General features: G+C 50.4%; 1 protein-coding gene across 1 annotated transcript in view; it reads right to left on the bottom strand.

Moving 5' to 3' along the window:
- Window positions 1–5,766: 5,766 nt before the first annotated feature.
- Window positions 5,767–23,243, bottom strand: part of Gpr107 (G protein-coupled receptor 107) — a 73,650-nt gene continuing 56,173 nt past the window's right edge. The window contains exons 15-18 of the mRNA XM_031369740.1: window positions 16,229–16,278; window positions 14,861–14,944; window positions 13,474–13,595; window positions 5,767–9,721 (exon numbers count right to left, since the gene is read on the bottom strand). Of these exons, the coding sequence (XP_031225600.1) occupies window positions 9,625–9,721; window positions 13,474–13,595; window positions 14,861–14,944; window positions 16,229–16,278 (353 nt within the window). The 3' untranslated portion in view covers window positions 5,767–9,624. The remainder of the gene's footprint in view (window positions 9,722–13,473; window positions 13,596–14,860; window positions 14,945–16,228; window positions 16,279–23,243) is intronic.

Below are 23,243 nucleotides of genomic sequence, written 5' to 3'. Positions count from 1 at the left end.
ATTGGATCTTTGTGAATTTCCCATCATGCACTCCAATCCCACTCACCTCCCTGCCCCTTCATATCTGCTCTCCACCCTTGAAACCTTCCTGTAAGAGAAAGTAAGATAAAATAAAATAAATGTCTTGTGAAAGCTACAGTGTGTCACAGTGTGTCACACAGTACACCCTTTTGTGCACACATCTTTACTTGCAATGTTCATTGCAATGAGTCATTGGTCTGGTTTCAGGCCTCTGGCTTCTGTTATATTATCTATACTGGATCCTCATTGGACTCCTCTCAGACCTCCTGTTGTTGCCCTGTGACACGGAGAGATCTTTGGATCTGGAGGACTGGCCCTTTCATGCACTCCAGCAGATGATCATAGATAGGGTAGATGTTGGGGGGGCCTGAGAGCCAGCTGAGTTGCTCAACCACCTGTGCAATTCTCCTGTGCCTGCCCCACCAGGACAAGCTCCCCAGTACTGTCCCAGTTAGCTCACCCAATGCTACAGCCCACAAGGGGCTTGCTCAGCTCATCTGCTCTCATGTCCTTGAGGACAGTTTACTTGAACCCTCCCTACCAGGGTCAGCTCTCCTGCTCTCGTGTCCTTGAGGACAGTTTACTTGAACCCTCCCCACCAGGGTCAGCTCTCCTGTGCTGTCCAGATGAGTGGTGGGGCCAGCTCTTGCAAGTGTGGCAGCAGTGAGAGGTGGGCCGGCTCTGCACAATGCCTTATGGGGCAGTCCAGAAGAAGGACATCTCCATGGCCTTTGATGATAACATGGGCCTGGAACATCTACACAGACCCCTGCTACCAGAGGACCACAGACACAGACCCATGGCTCCCAGCAGCAGCCTGGGCCCAGATGTCCCTATGGCCTTAAGAGGCAGCACAGGCCACTTAGATCAGCATGTCTCCCCTCAGAAACATGCCCCTCAAATATCCACATGGTCTCCAGTGGCAGCCCAGTCCAAACATCTACTTGGTGGCAGCTTAGGCCACAGACCCTAATACACGACCCCAGCTGTAGCTGGGACTGTGGACCCAGACATGGTCCGTGGTAGCAGCCAGAGATAGGACCTCACCGTGGCCTCTTCACATCTGCTGTTGAATCTCCAGTCCTACTTTTTATCCACAGTGTACAAACCCCTTGGCTTTGCTTTTCCTTCCATCTCTCCATCACACATCCCACCGTTTCTACCCTCTATCACACATTCATTCATGTATTGCCGCCTGCAGCCAGTGCTTGGGTGTCTTTCTTCTGGCCACTGCTGGCTGGGCCTTAGGATTTCTTTTTTTAATGAGAGTGCAGTGCAGTGCCCTCCCTCAGATATCAGATGATTTCCCAGAGCTGGAGTTACAGGTGCTTGTAAGCCACCCAGGGTGGATGGTTGGAACCAACCTTGGGTCCCCTGGAAGAGCAGCAAGCATCTTTAGCACTGAGCCACCTTCCAACTTCTAAAATAATCTAGAAGCCCTGTATTCTGTGTACATGCTTGCCACAGCATGCATGTGGAGATCAGAGGACAACTTGTTAGAATCCATTCTCTCCATCTTCCATTTGACCCTGGATGATTGAACTTGGGTCGCCAGGCTCTGTGGCAGGTGTCTATCTGCTAAGCCATTTTCCTGGCTCCACAATTAATTTTTGTGTATCGGTCTGGTACTTTCCTCAATCACATCCGCATCTCTGTGCTTAACCCAGGGGGCAGGAGCTTCTGAAGTCATTCTGACTCATACACAGCAGGGCAAGACTGGAGGCAGGTGGCAGCTGGAGGGGGGTCTAATGTCGTGTGGGAAGGGGCAGCAGTGGGAAGAGATGTGAGGCTTGATCCACAGGGCGGAACATAAGAATGAGGGGTATCCCTGGGCAGTGGTGGTGCACGCCTTTAATCCCAGCACTTGGGAGGCAGGTGGATTTCTGAGTTCAAGGTCAGCCTGGTCTACAGAGTGAGTTCCAGGACAGCCAGGGCTATACAGAGAAACCCTGTCTTGAAAAAACAAAAACAAAAACAAAACAAAACAAAACAAACAAAAAATGAGGGGTATCAAGGAGAGCCCAGGCTTTCCATTTAGGTCACATTGACCAGGGCTGGGAGGGGTGTCGTACCTGGATGTATGGCTTTGATGTTCTCTTAAAAGCAGTGCTAGGAGGAAGCTGAATAAGCCAGTGAAGAGCTCAGACCAGGTCTAGGCTGAAACAAAAGCTCCCTCAGGGAGGCTGAGGAGGATGGAGAGCCTGCCCTGAGTTGATGCAGAGCCCCAGGACCCAACACAAGGAAGGACACAGGAAACCAGAATGGCAAGGTGACTCAAACAGAAGTCTAGAGACAGGAGAAGAATGTCTTATTGTGCCAAGCTACTTGGGTTAGGGAGAGCATCCTATAACAGGGGCTGTTGTTGTTGTTGGGGTGAAATCGATAAAGATAAGCCTGCCGCATGCACCAGTTTCCGGTGGCTCGCTCTTTCTGTCTTCTATCTCCCAGCATTGTCTGCAAGCCAGATGTACCTGCGACTGCTCAGTCTTGGGCTGGCAGATGTTAGCACAGAAGGCGATCTTCAGTCTTCATAGGCCGGCAGATGCAGTCCCTTCATGGCACATGTCTAGGAAGGCTGATAAGGTGTGTTGTGAGCTTGTGCCTCCACGCCCGTGGAAGGAGCAGATTCTTCACTTCTCTGCAGGTCAGCAATGCCCTGCAGTTCTTAAGTGGGTCACTTCTACTTTCCCAAATGCTGAGAAAATTCCTCTTGGGGTGGACAGGCCAGTACCAGGGGCCAGGGCTAAGTTCTCAAAGGCCAGGGGGCTTGTAATGTCATGGAGCTACCCTGGTGACATACAGAATGACCCCCTTACAGGACCCACTCTCCCAACCCCTGGCTTGGAAGTCAGAGGAGCACATAGTGGTTGATCTATCTACCTGACAGATTCCTGGTGAAGGCTGCCAAAGGCAGCTGTGCCCCGGAGGGAAGCAGTGGAGGGCTGAAAGGACCCAGCAGGGCACATCTGAGCCAGATCATGCATGGACCATGGCACCATGAGTGCAGCATGCTTCATCAACACAGAGACAACAGAGAGCAAAAGGGCCCAGCCCTTGCATTCCTCAGGCCATTCAGCTCTTTGACTTCAGAACATTGCCTATCAGACCATCTTGTGGGCAAACACAATTATACCTTCCATCAAGGGTGGTTGCCCTGGACAAGCCAAGGATGAGCCACATGTGACAAGTTTGTGTATACAGGGAAGAAGAGAGGCACCATGGACAAGGGCACTGGCCACTGGGATGGGTCTCTACAGTGGCTTTTGGATTTCCTTTTTGGGACTCTGAATGCCCCTTTCTGGGTCCTTGTGGAGGTTCCAGCACTGTGAACTTAAAAACGTAAAGATTATGAATGGTTTGATCACATGTATGTTTATGTACCACATGAGTGCTTTGGGCCTGAAGTTAGAGAGGGGATCAGAGCCCCTAGAGTTTATGTGACTGATGGATGTGAACCACCACATATGTACTGGGAATTAAACCCAGGTCATTTGTAAGAGTAGGGAGTGTTCCTAACCAGAGATATCTTTTCCAGCCCTCACTGTATACTCTTAATGTTAAGGCTGAGGCCAGTGCTAGGGCTCAGTATTACCAAACTTAGTAAATGGGATTCTAGGGTTCAATTAGCAGGGGCAGTGGATACAGTTATTCTCTTGGCCTCAGAAGGTGAACCTGTAGTCAGATAGCAGGCTTCTGTTTTCCCAGTGCCAAACTGGGTCTGTGAAGTCAGAGTTCACAGACAGCCCAGCAGCAGCATTTCTAGCTGGGATGCCCTAGGATGGCCCCAGGGAGGCAATGGGGAACAGCCAAGGGCCCCATTTAAGCTGGCTTCCTCCTTTCATCTCTGCCCTGGCCCTTGTATGACACTTAATCAGTCACATGCCTTGTTAGGTAGGTGAGCCTGCAGATACATGGGTTCAAGTCCCAGCTAGACACCACCCCTGAATTAAAAGTTCTGATCAGAGCTGTTGTCAAAGCATCACCAAAGACAATCTCATCCACCCTGCCTGGCACTGCTAGGAGGCACAGTCTCAGCCCCTAAAGACCTCCAGAACCACAGACTGGACCCTGTCGGGCCCTTGGTACTCCTGGAAACTAGAATGGCTAGATTTCCTAACCCCAAGGTCACTTCTCTTGTCAGTCTTTGCTGCCCCTACCTCAGTACTCTCTCCTGGAGTCTTGTAGACTTGGTCCCTCCTTTTCTTTTTTTTTTTCTTTTCTTTTCTTTTTTTTTTTTCGAGACAGGGTTTCTCTGTATAGCCTTGGCTATCCTGGAACTCACTCTGTAGACCAGGCTGGCCTCGAACTCAGAAATCCGCCTGTCTCTGCCTCCCAAGTGCTGGGATTAAAGGCGTGCGCCACCACCGCCCGGCTGGTCCCTCCTTTTCATCCCTTGTTCTAGACACCTTTACAAACACAAAGTCATTGACAAGGGTTAGAGTGGAGGCCCCATGGAGCAAACATGACTGTTAGCTAACAGACACACACTCTAAGGCTTTGCAGAGCACAATGTTAATGTTTAACATTACTACAACTGTGCAGTAGAAGCCAGAGTCCCCACTCAAGCTGGGCTGGACTCCACTCACTTCCTCCAAGTTGACATGGGCTTGGCTGATGACTGGGTGGCATGGGAGCAGTGTGACATAGCTTTCTTCAGGTTCCATGGTCTGCAGAGAGCAGGCTTTGGACGGACGAGTCCCATAACCAGCAGGCTCCCTGTGTTGCCACCTTCCCTGGAGCATCTCTGAGCAGGGAAGGAGTCTATGGTGAGGAAGTGGGGAGATAGATGGTCAGCTCCGAAAGGCAGCACGGTGGAAGTGGGATATGAACGTGATAGCTGGGGTGGGGCCTCAGCAGCACACTCTCACACTTGCAAGTGTGCGCTTCTTTTTCTGCATGCAGTGTTGTGTATCGTGCATGTGCAGGCCCAGCTTGACACAGTGTCCTCTTTCTCAGCCTTGTTCTAAGGTAGAGTCTCTCATAGGACCCAGGGCACACTGACCAGCTAGGCTGGCTTTATGTGGGTGTTGAGGATCCAAACTCAATGTGCCATGCTTGTGTGGCTGGCACTGTGCCCACAGAGCCACTTCTCCAGCCCAGAGCTGTATTCAAAGATGAACTTTTCCTGTATCAGAGTGCTGTCAACCGAAAACATTCCCAGTGAAGGGGTCAGAGATGAATGACTTACAGTACCCAGTGCTGACCTAAATGTCTGATTCCACAGGGATCATAACCCTACTAGATGACCAGGTAGCCTGCTTCAGTGGGTGCTTAGCCCCGGATCTCTGCTGTCACATCCTGAGGTGGCAGAACTGGGTCCTGACCTGGATCTCCTATGCCTGCACTTCAGCAGTCTGCCCTGGTCCCGCAGGCCTGGTAGTAAGGCTTTGCCAGGTGGGGTTACTGTCCGTGTGAGTGGGTGGCAGGCAGCCAGCTGATTTAATGAGCACAGATAACAAGGAATTCTCAACCTGTGGGTCACAACCCCTTCGGGGAAATCAAATGATCCTTTCACGGAGATTGCCTAAGACCATCTGTGTACCAGATATTTACATACCATATTGCATATTTACATGTATATCATATTTACATGTCTCAAAACTAGTTATGAAGTAGCAACAAAAGCAGCTCTATGGTTTGTGGTCGCCACATGAGATACTGTATGAACACTGAATTTGGAGGAAGAAGCTAGGGAGTGCCTGGGCTTCCCTAAGACCACAGACACATTTCCACATGGAATCTTTATTGGGCATATTTCATTTATTTCATTGCTTTGCAGTGAAATGCCTCCATACAGTGGCCAGCCTACCAATCCTGAGCACATCCACATCCCAAGCTTGTAAATATTTCAGTGGTTAATGTTAAAAATTACTAAGTGGTCCCTAGTCCCTGCACCCCAACCTGAGTAAGGCATACAGGCCCAGAAGACCTCCTGCAGGTGAAATCTCTGGGTTTAGTTGGACAATTATTTGGGTCATCTAGAGAAGCTTTTAGGGATTGAAGGGTTCCTTTATGTGGAAGGCTTTCCAGCCCCTTCAGCAGGATATAGTGCTTGGATGCTAAGAAGGCTGGCCCTTTCAGCCCCTCATCTATTGTACCTCAACTCCAAATGAGCATCCTGTCTCAGAAGTGAGTCTGTCTCACTTTGCTCTTTATGAACACACCAGGAACCTGTGTGCCTTCCCCACTGGCCAGTATAAAGTCTCCCTGTGGTCAAAATCATACTATGTCCTGACATGCTAGTCATGACCACATCTGCTCCCAAGCTTGTTCTGTCCCTCAGTGTGGTCTCTTTATAGCGTGGGGAAGCAGACAGCTGGTCCCTGGCCAGGCAGAGGGTCACCTAAACCTATGATGCTTTTAAAGCATGAAACAGACACACCTCAACAGGACAGACAAGGCCCAGAGGACCTGGGAGGCTCCCTGGCCTGTGATCCGTGAGCACATTCTAGGTGGTACAGGTATGAGTAGGACTCCTATGAATGTTTTTTAACAGAATCTTGCCGGAGCAGCCTCAGGAAAGGAGGAGTAAAAGGCAGATCTTCGAGAACACTGGCCTGCTCTAAATAGCCCAGAGAGTGAATAAAGTCCTCATGGAGCCCTAGAGAGGAAAGGCAGCAGCAGTGGGCAGGGCAGGCCCCTGAGGAATACGTGGTGATATGCTGAGGCCCGGGGAGGTCAGCATGTGAACTCAGGTGGGTGATGGAGTATGGAAGCAAGGCTGGGGGTGGGCTGGAATCTTCCTTTTTGAGGATCAGCAGCTTGGCAGAACGAGGTTGTCCTTCTGGGTGTGTGGAACTGGGCCAGCAACCTCATCAGACTAATGTTTCCTTGAGGAACACCATTTAGGATGTGGGAGGTGACCAGAGGCCACTGAAAATGAACACCGGGATCATTGATGGGCTTCCCCTTCTGCAAAGACTGGCTTTAGACTCCACTCCAAGAGCCAGACAGGCATTGTGGTGTTCGGAGATCACCATGTGGTGCAAAGCAACAATACACAGCATTAGTTTGCATAGTTTGCACTCTCTTGATAAAATGCTCCTGAGTTTAGAAGATACATTCTGCACGCAGCTGCAGGCAGACAATGCTGCAGTGCACCAGCCTGCGGCTGAGTGTGCCAGAGAGGCCAAGGGAGTCAGTGGCAAAGCAGGAGGGAGTGTGGGGAGCGAGGGAAGAAAGGAAGAGGAGTGAGAGGAGGACCGAAGGACCAAAAGGAGCAGAAATCCTGCGAGCACATCAGGAGCTGGGTGGCCCTGGCTGGCTGTGCAGGCTGGGGCTGGAGAGTGGAGACATTTATGTATTTTACTCTGAAGTGGTTTTTGAAGGAGAACAGAAGACTCAGGCCTGATGTGAGACAGGATCCTTGACCCTGAAGCCCAGTCAGGCTCAACATTGAACTATGCTCTGCAATTCAAACATGAGAGGCTGAGTCCTCTTAGAGCCAGAATTCAGAGCTGAACACTTGCTCCTGTTGTCCAAGAAATAATTATCTAGCAAAATCCACACTTTATTAAATGTCACAGCCCACAGCTTCCAGTCCACAGCACTCTCAAAAAAAGTATGGATACCTCACGCAGGCAGAAGGGGGTGGAGACACAGAGCAGAGCTATTAATACCACAGTGGCAGTGCAATGCACACCTCATTTTTGCTCAGTCCCTCCAACACAAGGGCTTTACCATTCAAACACGGTTGTGTGGAGCCAGGTGGGCTAAGACTCAAGGCTGCAGAGGGCAGCTCATGAGCTGGGGCGGCTGGACTCCAATCAGACTCCTCTACCCAAGGACACCATGGAATGCTGGCTCACAGCTCTCAGGTGATGGAGATGAGATACACTTACAGTGCAGCATGAAGGGCTGGAAGTTTTCCTATCCACAGCCTGGGCACCAGGCCAGTCTTCCCAGATCCATGTTAGGCTTCTGATTCCCCCACCATGCCTGGTTCCCTACCTAAAGAAGTTACAGGGCAGGACTTGGGAGGGATGCTGCAGTAGCACACCTCCCCACCTGTGCAACCATGCTCTGGAAGGAGCAGGCTATCCCCATAGCCACTCAGCTATGCACCCAGAGAGCTCTGTGGGCTGGGTGGTACATGCTTCCCTCTGGTCCTCCTTCACTGAGCTGCCTCAGCTAGTGAAATGAGGCCCCTACCAAGAAGACACTGCACTCTGAGGGGCAGGCTGTGGCTTAGATGTCACCACAGGAACACACTTGTGCAGTGCTGAAAACAAAGCACTACCAGCCGTCTCCTCGACAACTCCCTTCCCACCACATACTTTAAACAAGTCTAAACAAAACAAAACCAACAAACTAGGAGGAAAAGGTCCCTTAAATGGATCTTTCAGGCCTGTCTACCTTTCTCAAGATGGATCAGCTGTGGTAGGGATGGACCGCTAGGGTGGCAGCAGCAGCAGCTTCTCACTGGTGGTTTAGGACATGGACTTAGGGTAGGGGTGTGGAGACAGACACACTGTCTTCAGCACTGGGAGATAGAGTAACTCACTCTAGGAGGTGCCCGCTCCTACAAGTCCTGGGCACTAAGCAGCTCTGAGGTTCCGAGCTAGTGTCCTGTGACCTAGTCAAACGCCTCTGCAGGCAGCCGCTGGTATTCCTGCCCAAGCTCTGAGCACATCTGGCTGTCTCCGGTCTCTGAGCATGACTGGCTCAAACACACTCATTCTCTTCACAATGTTTGGACTATGTAGTTGAGGCTCAGAGGTCCTGCCTGGCCCATGCGAGCTGTGGAAGGATGTTTCCCTAAGTGTTCGTTTAGACACTACCCTCTCTGTCCTCAGCTGCTCCTTCAGGAAAGTTGTTTTCTCAGCTTCAGATAAGAAGACACAGGTGGAAGGAGAGGAAGCCAGGCAGGGGACAGAGTCAGGAGAACCAGCTGGAGCACACTTCTGGAGCTCCAAGGCTCTTCTCCCCTTCAGCCAGCCACAAACTGGGTCCTCCCAGCTGGCCTCTAGCACCACTGCTGTAGGTCATTTGGGGCGGGGACATTTAGAGTGGTGCGTGGAGACCAGTGGCCCTGGCCAGGGCCACCTACGGTGTCTATTTGGCTATCTAAAAGAATTTCATTCGTTTCTGTTGCTCTTGTTCCCAAAGGCTGACAATCTCTTTCTCTTATGTCCTTGGTAGATATCTGTCTAGTTCCCGAAGTAACATCTTCTCCCCCCCCACCCTGGTACTAGGAATTGAACCCAAAACCTCATAAATGCTAGGCTAAGCAGTGAGCCCCACCCTCACCAGCCTCCAAAGCACTGTGACCAGCAGCAAACCCGCTCCCCCACCCCACAGCCTTCCTGAGTAGCAGCCACTGGGCTCCCCTGCACGGACCCAGGCTCCCAGTTAGCAAGGTAAGTCAGATGACAGTCCTTTACTCCTCTAAGCCTCCCCGCCCTCACTGAGGGCAGTCCTAGCTGCCTGCAGCCCACCGCAATCCAGATCCCTAAGAGTACAAAAGTATGTGTCCATGGCACTTGGCTCAGCCGTGAGCGCTGAGCGCCAGGGTGTCACTGTTGGGAGATGCCGTCATTCTGTCAGGAACGCGCTTGCTCACAGATAGGCTATGAATAAGCTAGTTTCATTCAGCCCGTGCTGTCACGCGGTGCCTTCCCAGCTGCTCTGGGACTCCACAGCACCATTGCTCACTTTCTTCACCTTCTTCATATTTTCCATCACTCCAGACGTCGTCACTCTGAAAAAGAAAGGCCAAAGTGTCAGGTGACCCAGAACCCTACAGTAGGGGACTCTAGACCAAGATGGGAACCTGGTTTTCCCCGACCAGCTGTGTGCTGTTGGCCAGGTCACTTGATCTTTCTGAGCCTAATTCTTACCTTCCAGAGTTACCATGAGGAAAAAAATTCCCCACGTGCCTGATCAAGTTGTCCCCACTGGCAACATTAATTTCATCATAGTGGCCAGAGACTTTAGGCCACATTCAGGTCAACATCATGGTTACAGGCATTCAGGAAAGACAGCTAACTAGTGGGGCAGACACAGTCATTCCTAAGGCACAGGACAGAACCACAGGCTTGATGTTCAAACTCTGCCCACTATGGACAGTTAGCACTACTTCCTCATGGTCTGCTGTCCCAGCCATTGCAAGAAGCCCTAAGGTTCTTCTCCATGCTGCTACTGCTTGCTTGGCTCAGCTCTTTTCACAACTACCCCACCTACCCTCTTCCTGCCCCTCCCCTAGCTGGCCAGCTTAATGCCATCATTTACTCAGGTTTCTGAGCTCTGTGCCCACCTGCACTGCTGGGCTGGGCTGCCGCTCTGACCCGGCTAGTGGCTGTGGCTTTCCTCTGAGCAGCAACAGAGCCTAGACTTCATGAACACTCTAGGGTGACCCTGCAGCTCCGAGAATGTGCAGAAAGGTGAAGGCAAGGGAGCAGCCTACAGACGAGGGCAGTGGTGCCAAGACGGACAACTGAGACACAAGGCTGGGACCATGAGATGCTCACCTACCCTCTGAGGACAGGGAGGGTGGCCTAGCCATGGAGTGCAGCTCCATCAGGCTACAAACACTGCCCCCAGTGTTCTGTTTCCATGGAAACACATGACACTGCCCAGCAGCCTATACCACAGCCTTCAGCCTGTTCTCACAGCCCTGTGCAGGAAGGAGCTCTAGAAAGAAAGCTCAGGTTAAGTGATGGCCACTGAGACAGAGAGGGGTCACAGCTCTGTGGATTCAGTGACAGACTCTAGGGCCTCCCAGGTCACAGGTGGGAAGTGAAACCTCTTGGGGGCCTCAGCTCCTAAGCAGGTCTGAGCAGCTCAGCCCACAGAACCAGCCAATAGTGTACCAAGGACAGAAAGGTACTGGGGACCCAGACTGCCTTCCTATCTGTCCCCTTCCCTGACAGAATCCCACATCTTCCCCAAGTATAGAATGAACACAGCTCTTCATTCAGCTTGGCTGAAGCTGCCCGTGACGCATCTGTTTCTTTGCCTAATACATACTTGGAGGGTTACACTGTGAGAGGCCATGGTAAGAGGATCCCGGCCGGGCATCTGACTCTCCTGTCTCCACTGTGGAATGGGAGCCTAGGGAGGCTTGAAGCCCTCTCCGTCCCTCTACCACCACCACCCAGATCAGAAACAATCAGACAGGAAGTGTGCCACCAGCATGGCAGACACTACCAAAGCTACTCGGCCAGTGAAATGTCTCCCAATACTCTTCAACTTACTGTTTTTGTTTTATAATGAAGTTTGCAACCAAAATTGGTAGGCTCAAAGAGAGATGTAAAAGAAACAGGAAGGGAAAGCAAGCCCCCGTTACTTCCTCCCCAGGCATTTGACAGCCACATAGGCTCTACAGGCAAGGTGGGCCAGCGCAAGGATGGAAGCCGTTCCCTGATGTTGGCTCCCAAGCAGAGGAGCACAGCTAAGGGGATGACCTGGGGCTTAGACACACAAGTCGGGGCTGGGATGGAGGCTGGCCCACCCTCGGGGCTTGTCAGAAAGGCTGTGGACTTGCTCTGAGGGTGTGAAAGGAGGGTAGAGGGCATGGGTCAGAGTTCTTGCACATGCTGGAGAGTCTTCTGTGGTAGGATCAGACCTAGTTGCTTTTACAGAAGACAAACACCCAATGTGGCTGATGCTTTACAGAGCTAAGGACCTTCTGAGGCCAGGCTCTGTTTGCCTCTGGGATGAGTTATTTCTGGAGGACTTGAGAGGGACCATCAGGAAGCCCAGCCTCAGATGCTGCACCATTCGACTGTCTGAGAGCCACAATAAGCCACTGCTCACTACAGGAGGGTGCCACTGGCAGCAGGCCCATGGGGGGGGTGGGGCGCGTGATTCCGCCTTCACGTCTTCTCACTCTCCAGAGCTTTCAACAGTTCTTGCCCACCTCTCTCTCTCCTTCCTTCCTTAGTGCTAGCGGTGGGACCAGAGCCTTGTCCTGGGCTGAGCCCCACCCTAGGCCCCAGTGTCCTTACTGAGCTAAGGCACTTTGCCTCCATCAGCCCTGAGCTCCTGCTTCCTTTCCTCTCAGAGTCCAGACTGCACTGGGGCTGCCTGCTGGTGCTAGGGCCCTAGATAAGTAACCCTGTGTACCTGCTAAGCACACAGCCCCTCTACCCCCGAAGCACTCCTGTCACTGCCATGCCATGGCTCCATGAAGCTCCAGAGAACACCCAGCATAACCTGGCTCCTTGTCACAGGCGGGTAAACTGAGAGTACCCAAGGGTTACCTCATCTCGCACATTTGCCCTAGCCTATGCCTCGCCAAGCTGCAGAATGTGTTCTCTTCAGTTACAAGGCTGGAGTCTGCACCTTCCTGTTCCTTCCTCCCGAGATACAAATGTGCCCAGACCCATGTCATAAAGCTCACCATTCTTGGACTGATACCAAAGTAAAACTTTAAACACCATGAAGGTAAGGTGTGGTGGCTCACTCTTTTGATCTCAGCACTCTGGAGAGAGACAAGTGCATCTCTGAGAGTTTAAGGCCAGCCTGATTTATATAGAGATCCAGACCATCCATGGCTATATAGTGAGACCCTGTCTCAAAAAAAATAAACCACTGCCATGAGACACACACACCCTCTTTCCAAGGCACAATGGAATGTGGGGCACACAGCTCCCACAGGAGCACTTCACAGCTCAGCTCAGAGGAGGACACTAGGCCCCAGTCACTAGGCCCACAGCTGGCATTGTAGGGTAGGCTGGCTTGTATCTGTACCTCTTTCTACAGCCACTTGCAATGACTGCTCCCTCTGGCAAAGGCACAGTTGGAGGCCCTCTTGCCTTCCCACTGTGTGAAAAAGGTATTGCTGCATAGAAATGAGAGTTGCTCAGGGCCCATCCCAGGATCTAGCTTGCACACACTGCCTAGTGGGGCAGCCAGCACCAAGAGCTGCTCTACGAGGCCTGATGTGCCTGGCAGCCCAGCCTGGGTTATACTTCAGCCTTTGACTTGTGGAGAGGAGAAAGGCAAAAGTGCAGGGCAGTGGGAGTCTCAGCCTGAGGTGGCCATCACACACACACAACTCAGCTCATTAGAGTCAGAGCTGGCAGACAACTACCTTCCCTGAATCTAACCCTAGCCCTGTCACTCAGATGCAGGTTGGAGGTGCTGTCTGCAGTCAACCTGTGATGACCCAGAGATGCCATTTTCAAATACCAGTAGCAATGCTTGCAGCCAGATAGCCCATTTTAAACTGGCCCAGAACACTTCCAGACTCTTGCCACTGGGTCACTGGGAGCTGCTCCAAGGACACATAATAGGATGGTAAGTTCTGATTTTCCCTGACAAGACTGAGCAATGGCTGGCAGTCACTGCACTTCAAACTAAGCAAAGCACACCAGGGGCTCCAGTGTCCATATCCTTCTACTAAAAATAGAGGGAGCACCTCTAAGCTGCAGGATGCTGAGAGCAGGGCCCTGCATGGCATGCTTTTCAGTTCAGCAGAGGGAGGGGAGGGAAGAAGGGGCAGCTTACACGGACTCCATCTCCAGGTCATCTTCTTCTTGAGAGAGCTGCAGATAGGGGTTGTCTGAAGCTGGGCGAAATTTATACCCCGTCAGGACAAAGAACACCAGTGTGGCTGTTTCATCCAGCAGCTGCAAATTTAAAATCCGCCCACAAATAAAAGGATTAGCAACACCACTCTTCAGAAAGCAATGGGAATAAATAAGCTCATGCCTCTCTTCATCTGTCTCCACACAGTTCCCAGCAATGCCACAGCCGACTGCTCCTGAGCACTTCCTCAGGTCTGCGGGGATCTATGCCAAGAGCATAGCTAGAGCAGACACTGGGGTGTCTCCATGGGAACCCACTGTTTTTTAAAATAAGAGTGTCTTGCTGTGAAACCTAGGCTGGCCTTGAACTTACCACCTTTTGTGTTGGCTTCTCAAATGCTAGATTAGTGTGTGCCATCACACTAGTTCATTTTATACCTTCTCTGTCCTGTTGGTCTTCCTTTTTTGTTAGTGTGTGTGTGTGTGCGTCTGTATATGTGTGCTGTGTGCACTGTGGTGTTGAGTGTGGAGGTCAGAAGACAACTAACGTATGGGAGTGTAATTTCTCCTTCCACCATGTGGGTTCTGAGGATCCAGCTCAAGTCACTGGTGTTGGCAGCAGGTGCCTTTACCAGCTGTGATCTCTGCAGCCCAAGAACAAGAGGCACAAGGTAGGGGCTCTAGTAAATTAATCCTGACTATAAAAAAAAAAAGACTTTTACTTTATTTCTGTTAGTGTGTTGGTCTGTTTGACCACTTGGATGCCAGTGGCTGCACAGGCCAGAAGAGGGCGCTGGCTCCCAGGAGCTGGACTCACATGGCATTGCTAGTCACCCACCTATCGCCTAGAAGAACAGTAAGTGCTCTTGACCTTTGAGTCATCTCTCTAGCCCCAAGAACACAGGTCCGAATGTATATGCAGCCTTGGTGACCAGCTCTACTATCTTACAAAGATAGTTTACAGTTATAATAAAAAAAAAGATCAATTATTTATATATATATATATTATAATTTTGGGTCCAAAACCCCCAAAACAAATCCTTGAAGCAAGAAGGACTGAAAACCACTCACACTCTGCGGCTAAAGGCAAAGGTGGGTACATTCTAATCACACCGGGCAAATCTCACTCTCTCTGCTTGAGGCTTTTCTCTTCAAAGACTTAGAATTAATCAATAATGCAATTACATCCAGATTTATCATGTAGCCCAGCAGCTCTTCTGGGCACACAGATCATCGTATCTGGAGAGCAGAGGAGACGGAAGGTCGTAGCAGTCATTCCCAGGCAGGTCAGACACAATCTTAAGCTATACCCCAAGATGTGATCCTCAGACATAAATTCTCCAAATTGTCCCCCGAGAGCAGCAGACCTGGTAGAGCCACTTCCACTGGAATGGAACAGCAAACTTGAGAAGAAAGGCGATGATCCTAGTGAAGTAGATGTAGCATACGATCTACAGAAAAGAGGAAACCAGAAGTTAGAGCACCACGTTCTACCATTGATCAACTGCAAAGCAGGAAACAGTCACCTGATGGAATAGATGTGGTCCACAGCCCTGGTCTCACTCTTGGTGGCTAAGACACACCCCCTACGCCCCCAGGGAGGCTAGCTTCTTTGGTACAGCTGCTCTGTTTCTTGCCACCCACATTCATGTCCTCCTCTATCTCCAAGGGCACTCTTTTCGCCCTAGGCTTAGGAGCAGTTCCTAGCAGCTACAGCAAACGGTCACATGGGGAAGAAACAGATACAGCGAGCAGCTGAGTCCCACACTCCAGGACATACCGGACCATACACTCTAACCTGATAACAACTTCCTCTGGCCACCCTATGACAAGGTCTCAGTAAGCTGGCCAGGAGACTACACAGAACACTAGACCAGGCTGGGGTCTCCTCTGCATTGTCACAGACATCAGGAAATGCTCTGTGACACCTTGGTCAACAGAACAGATAACCTGAGAAAGAGAGTGAGCAGGCACAAGAACAGCAGCTAGATGGAGGTCTGCCCTGCTTTCCTCCTGCTGCTTCCAACATTTGAACATTTGTTTGCATGGGCAGAGCTGTCAAGCTTCCTTTTGGGAGGTCAAGGAAACACTGGGAGATTATACTCTGTGCTCATGCCACAGGGCTTTGTGTCAATCACTGACTTGCTGGATCCAATGATGCACGCCTTTAATTCCAGCATTGGGAGACAGGGGCAATGGATCGAGGTTAGCAGAGGCTACACAATGAAACCCTCTCTTAAACAAAAAACTCAAACCAAAAATCCCAAAACAAAACCAGTCTCAATTTTCTGTTTTTAAGGGACACATCCCTAAAACAAAACTAGTTTCCTGCCTGGTAACTGGAGAGAGTGGTGCAGACTCAGTGACTTTCTGTGGGGGTCTGCAGAAGAGCATAAGTGTACACCCACATTCCTAAGTGGGCAGAAAGGGCAAGATGGGGAATGGCTGGTCTGGCCTAGGCCTGGAGGGCCCTTGGGGCTCAAACACTACACCAGCCTCCATATAAGGGTCTGAGCCATTCCCATGGCTCCTGGATGTGAGTATACCTGCTACTTTTCAAAGTAGTTAAAGCCACTTCTAACAGGCTCAAAACAATCCATATTTTTCATTCCTACTTTCAGAGAAGTGGTGTGAGGTTGTAAGGTGGCTGACAAGTCAAGCACAGTGGCTGTTGCTGTTGCCAGGCCCGTTCACTGATCTTATTTACAGTTTTAGGGGTTTTGTTTTTTACTCACCAAGACGTAGTAATGTCTGAAAAGCTTCAGCTTTGCTAAGTTAATGGCAGCTACAAAGGACAGAATGAAAATCTTGTTAACTTCTTTTCTTCACCCACACACCATCCCTGTCCTGCCCCCCAGCTCCCAGCAATCCTTTTGGAGACATCATGCCTGAACTTCCTCAATATTTAACATCTTATCCCATCTATATGCCACCCCTTCAAGCCACAAACAGAAGAAATGGAACAGGTTGAATACCCGCCCAGTGGCATGGTGCAATCAGTCTCAACTACTTGGGGTGACCCTCCCTTGGAGATGGGCAGCTATGAGTAGAAATTAAGACTATGGTTGGGGTCTCAGCATAGACAGGGCCATGGCTAACCTCTCCAGCTCTACACTGCAGCTGAGAGGGAAAGCTGCCCCTAGCCAGAATCAGCAGCAGGCTGGCATTAAGGACCACCCAAGGACCTCCCACGGGGGCAAACTCAATCTGCTCTCAGGTGCACTGTTTCCCTTAGGTGCTTCATAGTAAGTCCTTTGAAACCAGACTCCCTGTTAAGCCCTACCTTCAAGAACACTCAAGGTCAGCTAAACCAGGACATGCAGCTTCCTGACACTGCCTATGGCTATGAAATATTGATGACCATAGTGGGTAGCCTGGCTCCCTCCCCGATTAGCAACGCTTTCATTCATCACAGCCTTCCTGCAGGAGGCAAATTAATTTTGCTTAATAGCATTCAATTACTGATTCAGTTTAAGAATGGGATTGTGGGTGGCAGACATTCAAATTTCCTCTTCCTCTCCCCTCTGGCTCATGATCAGTGGAGATGGGAGGGTAATCAAGCTTAGGATGCCCACAGAAATTCCAGAGATCCTAAGTTAGCAAGGTGATTATCTACTAGAGTTCTATCTTCTGAGAGTTCTGAAGTCCAGAGATACATTGTCTTTGTGTGTGTCCATGCACATACACATGTTCATACAAACAACAGGAACAAATACATATATATTCAGCAGGCACAGGGTAACAACTGGCAGATCACCCAACACTCTCATCTCTCTATGTCTGAGAATCGTGTTGTTTGTTTGTTGCTGCTGTTGTTGTTTTAACATTAAACTCTCTGGTTCTCACCCTTTGTTCAATCATCAATACTAAGTGAGCAAGTTCTGACTTGCACCAGGCATCAGGTACAAGCAGTGCTCTGGGCAGATGCAGCCTCCTCCCTGCTGTCAGGAACACCCCACTTAGACGTTGGGAGAGGTGCTACTCGAGGACGGGTGCTACATTTGAGACATACTAGGTGAATCAGAGTGTCCTAGGCCCTGGGTTCCACCCACATGCACAGCCCTCCACTTCCTGCTTCCATGACAGGGCCTGCTCTCGCCACACTCTGCAGCAAAGCAGGCCAATGTTGGAAGGTACTACAGCCTGTCATCCAGGCAACCTCTAATGCTCTCCCTTCCTGTGGGACAGCCTCATGGACAGGCAAGAGAGGGGGCTCAGCATGCTGGACCTTGGGGAGACTGGTGACAGGGACAGACAGAGAGTAGAGCAAGGTGAAGACACAAGACTGTGAACTTGTCCTTACTGAGTCTAAGGGCCCCAGGGAGTTTCAACAAAGAAAACCAGTAGTAAGAGCCCATGGGACTCTCAGGCTGTCACTAAGGTCAGGGCAGCAAACAGCATGTTCACCCAGGCACTGTGGCTGGTTGAAAAGGGCAGAGACTAAGGAGTCCAATAGGGAACCATGAAAGAAATGAGGAGGCAGACGGCACCGTGAGGAGGGGCTGAGGCCCTGCAGGTCTTAGTGGGCTTATGGGGAGTAAGAGTAGAAAGTGACACATGGGCACCCCCACCCCAGCACCAAAGACCATGTCATACCTCCAGGCTACACAGACACTTTGATTTCTGAAAGGAGGCAGGCTACAAGCAGCTCTGTAATTGAGCCAGTGTGCCTCATACTCTCACAGCAGAGGGTCCACTACAGAACAGCACATGCTACCCAAACGGATCTTGGAGAATGTGAAGAGCTCTATGCCATCTCCTAAATCATGTTAACATCATTGCTAATTCCATGACATTACTTAGCACTGTGGCTGGCAGGGGAGGAGCCTCTCAGGCCCCTGGCTGGGTTCTCCTGCTCTGGGGGGTTGTGAAGCGTATGGTCTGGACCCCAGAGCTACAGTCCTGCTAATTAGTTTTCTGGCCATCCCTGACACACTCTGCCCTACAAGCATGTATTGGAGTTGAAAGAGAAAAAGAAGAACACTCAACAGTACAGGCCCAGTATAGTTGTATGGCCAGGGTCCAAACCTCAATTCTGCTGCCTGTTACACATGTGACAGTAAGCAAATCACCTACCCTCTTGGTCTGAACTTCAATTTGTTCATCTGTTAAGGCAGGAACAACAATATCTAGCCTTAGGGTTCCTGGGATAGCCAGCAGGGCAAGACATGTAGCAAATGGCTTGCACTCAGCACCTGGATGCCTTAAGATATTTATCAGAATCCTGTCAGGATTATATGGGGATAGCCTGCATCAAAGGTAACCACTATGACTGGTAGAAAGCCAGACTCTTAGTAATACTGGAAGCAATGTGAAGCTGGGACTACCAGCATGCCCAGGCTCTCCTGGAAACAGCACTGCCAGCCACATGGAACTGATGAGCAGAGGGGGAGCAGCCACCGAGGGAAGCCTCCTAGCATCAGGAGTAAAGCAGAAGGTCGCAGCCTGGAATCCCAAGCCCCTCTTTTTTTCTCTTCCAAAGACTTCCCAGGAGCCTAGGAAGCTGACAGCTTGCTGCTCCCTGAACCACAGGGAGCTAGGGTCTCTTGGGAGTGCAAGCTTGCGGATGGAGGCTAGGCTGGCTATTTCTGCCTATGCCAAACTGGAGCAGCAAATATGGTCAAAGAATGAGTAGGCAAGAAGGAAAACACTATGATTGGGAGCCAGGAGCCCTCAGTCACACCACTATAACTCCACATGCCTGCCCCTGGCCCATGCATCCTTCTCCTGGCCGTGTTCCTCATCTGGAGGAAAGCCTCGTTAGGGCAGAAGATCCTGTTCAGTGAACACCAGAGTGGGTATCGCTTCACTTGTTGAATGAAGTATTTTGCTTGTTTTTAAGACAGGGTTTCTCTGTGCAGCCCTGGCTGTCCTGGAACTTGGTCTGTAGATCAGGCTGGCCCCTGAACTTAAGAGATCTGCCTGACTCTACCTGTGTTGGGATTAATGGCCTGCGCTACATAAAGCAATAAATACCTGCATAAATTGAAGGATTCTTCTGGAATCTAGCCCTGGCCCAGTTGGGAGGGAATAAGCAGAATGGCTACAGCTCTAGAGCACTGGAACTCCCCAGGGAGGGTACAGGCACTCCCCCTTTTAAAAAATTAATTTATTTATTATATGTAAGTACAGGGTAGCTGTTTTCAGATATACCAGAAGAGGGCCACAGATCTCATTACGGATGGTTGTGAGCCACCATGTGGTTGCTGGGATTTGAACTCAGGACCTTCAGAAGAGGAGTCAGTGTTCTTAACTGCTGAGCTGTCTCTCCAGAGTGCCAGATACAGGCACTCTTTTTCCCCTTTAAGGAGCCAGGCCACAGTGGAGCCTGCAGTATGGCAGGGCCCCTTTCTTCCTGCAATGCACATGGAGGTGCTGCTGCCCATCTCCAGACTGCCCCTCCCTAGTCATGGTGACAGCTACTTGGGAAGGGGAGCAGGAGCCACTTCTCACCAGCCCATGGACCCTGGAAATAACCCCACAGCACGCCACACCAGGCAATCCTCAAACTTGACTGGGAACTGGTGAGAAGGCTCAGGAGGTAAAAGGTGGCCTGAGTTCAATCCCCAGAACCCATGGAATAAGATGAAAATCAACTCTTTAATAGTGCCCCCATGACCTCCAACAGGAGTTCTATGGCTCACACATGCTCCCCCACTCTGTTGCGTATTCATGCACACACAAATAATAAAATAAAATAAAAGTTAAGGGCCAGTAAGATGGCTCCGCCAAACCAAACAATCTGACCCCATCTCTGGGACCCACATAGGAAAAGAGAGGATAGATTCAAGAAAGGTATCTGCTGACCTTCAGGACTACCCAAGCACATGCCATATATGTGCTCATGTATGTGTACACACACACACACACACACACACACACGAGAAAAGAGTTTTTAAAAACTAAATGACATGAAAGGAAGGGGAAGTTAAGGATTCCATAAGAAGTGGGAGGGTGATAAAAGGGGTGGGAAAACGTAATCAAATATACTATAAACATATATGAAGTTATCAACCAATTACGGTTATTTCCAAGAGGAGGTTGGGGAGGTGGCTCTGCTGTTAAGAGTGTAAGATGCTGCTCTTGCAGAGGACTTGGTCGCCAGTACCTACATTGGTTGGCTCACAACCACTTGCAACTCCAATTCCAGGAGACCTGAGCCCATCTTCTGGTCCTTAGGCTCTGCATGCATGTGCATATCACACCCTAACCCACAATATATAGAAATAACTTTTTTTCAAATCTTAAAACAAAACCCACAAGAAGGCCAGAGACAGATCAGACCTGCCCCCAGCTCACTTCCTTTGATAGTTTGAAACTATCCAAAAACAATAAAGACCACCTTGATTGTCACTGTCTATGGAGTGATCCAGGCTCTGCCATTTCTTCTGCTTCATCTCACAGGCTCCTCTGGGTAGAAAGTCATACTGTCAGTGATGTGTTTGGGACGAGCGACTGGCCTGGCAAAGGCTAGCCATACACAGCCTGTAAGTGAAGGAGCCAGGCCTCAAGCCCAAGGTCACTTCCCTCAACATCAAGCTCTCTCCACCTATACTCCACATAAGAGAAAGGCAAGCCCCAGCTTCTGACCTTCTGATAGCTGCCATCAATGGCTCCTGCTGGGGACTGCTAGCACCATTCTCAGCATGGGCTAGTGACTTATGGGGCCCAAGACAGCTTCTTAAAGTCTTTGCTTCTGTGTAAAGAAAGCCTCAGGCTTAAGACATTCCACTGGCCTACCACCTCACTTAAATGCCCAAGCTGAGGGAGGAGTTTCTGCCAAGCAGTGTGATCCTGCCTGCCCATCCTCCCATTTGAGTGATTGGTAGCTCAAACTCACCCCTCAGGAACTCCCTGTGCAGGTAACCTCTCCATCACCTGTCCCTGGGAGCAGTAAGAGAGGCCATAGGCCAGAGACCTGAGACAACACTGGACTTAAAGTGTTAATGGGGGCTCTATAGCCTTCAAAAGGAAATCCCCCCAGCAAATCTCAGCTAGTTTGGGAGGGGGGTGGTCAGCAGGGGAAAGGGTTATAACTGCCAGTGGTGACAGTTTCTCAGAGCACAGGGCCCTTTGCTCTTAAAGCCTCTGGAGGCTTGTGAAAACTGATCCCAATCCACTTCTACAGGCATTGAAAGCAACAACCCAAGAGATGCCAAAGGTAAATGAGCTAAACCACTAGGGTATGCATCTTGTTCTGTGCCAAACCATATTGTCAGTGACAGAAATGAAAGTGGGCCATCAGGACCGGTGGCTCAGGCCTACAGAGGCTCCAGTTTCTTAGGAGGCTGGGGGGGGAAAAATCTAGAGTCTAGAAGTTCAGGATGAGCAACCTGCCTCAATAAATAAATAAATAAATAAATAAGCCCAAAGACCACTGGGCAGGGGAAGCCTGTGCTTCTTTCCTCTTCCTCCTTCCCTCTGACTCCAGAGCCCATCATCAGCACTGCTCAAGGAGGGCCCCAAAGGGCTGGTCCAGACTGGCTCTGTCAGTGTCTACTCTCTCCAGCACACAGTATACAGCCGAAGTCCATGAGCTCATCAGATGGACACTATAGTAGAGAATGCAGCCAAACTTGAGCGCATTTCAGCTAACCTCAGGTCTCCAACACAGACACAACCAGCAGTGAACTAGGACGAAGGTCACATTTCTGCTTGCTTGATAAAACAGGCTACCAATGCAGGCAGGACTCTCCAGGTAAGAGACCCTGACCTTCCTGGACTACTGCAGCAGTCAATTGGGAAGCGTGGCCTGCAGTCTGAGACACATCAGCAGCCCTGGGCAGAAGCAGGCTATTAGGAGGCAGCTACCATAAAATGTATACACTGAGTTCCTGATACTTAATGAAGCAGTGCATCTCAGCCTGTGCCGTGAGAAGCCCCTGGGCTCTGGATGTGTCTAACATGACCTTGGATGGCATTACTTATTAAGTAAGAGATCAGTTATTTCATAGTGTTGGAAGATACAGGTTGGTAACAATTCAGGAATTTTGAGTGTTGTGTCTGAGGCAGAAAACAAAAACACTGTTTTTGGTGAATAACATATATTAAATATGCTTGTTCTAAACTGGTGCTATGACATAATCATTCCCTCTGAGCTGTGCTTGAGATTTTTCTAGAGACCTGAACCCTTTGAGAGCATGTGGAAGTCCTAGCTGCCCAGGAGTCCTGTGGGAGGCATTGGCAGATACTGTGCAGACAATTGCTGCATGTGAGGTAGTCCTGAGAGGAGGGCAGAACCCTCTGAGGCTTTTCTGAGCACCACTGTGTGCTGCAAGAGAGACAGGCACATTCCAGTGCTCCCACGACAGCACTGGGAAAGAAGGTGTCTGCAGGAGACTGTGAGCACCCAAGGAAGCAGCTCCAGACCTGAGTCCTTAGTGTTATGGGGACAAAAGGAAGGTGGCAAGGCTCTATGATTAGATAAAGGGATTCATTTCTCTCTTAAAAACCCTGCTGTCCATGGGAGGGTTCCAACAGCCAGGCCTGAGCAGCAGTGCATTCAAAGGTAGGGGAGAGACTCAGCCAGGCTGTTCCCACAGCAGGGAGAGGAGTCATCAGCAAGTATGCTGGGGAGGTCCTTCTTCTCCTGAGGGCTTCTAGCTGGAGTCTCTAGGCTTCCTCACTCACTGACCAGAGCATCGTGGCTCCTATTTGGAAAGTAAAAACTGAGGCTGGAGCCGGGTGGTGGCACACGCCTTTAATCCCAGCACTTGGGAGGCAGAGGCAGGTGGATTTCTGAGTTCGAGG

This window comes from Mastomys coucha, unplaced genomic scaffold, assembly GCF_008632895.1.
Source record: "Mastomys coucha isolate ucsf_1 unplaced genomic scaffold, UCSF_Mcou_1 pScaffold15, whole genome shotgun sequence".
Classification (NCBI taxonomy): Eukaryota; Metazoa; Chordata; class Mammalia; order Rodentia; family Muridae; genus Mastomys; species Mastomys coucha.
The sequence above is the reverse complement of the archived record's forward strand: the minus strand, read 5'-3'. Positions and strand labels throughout refer to the sequence as shown.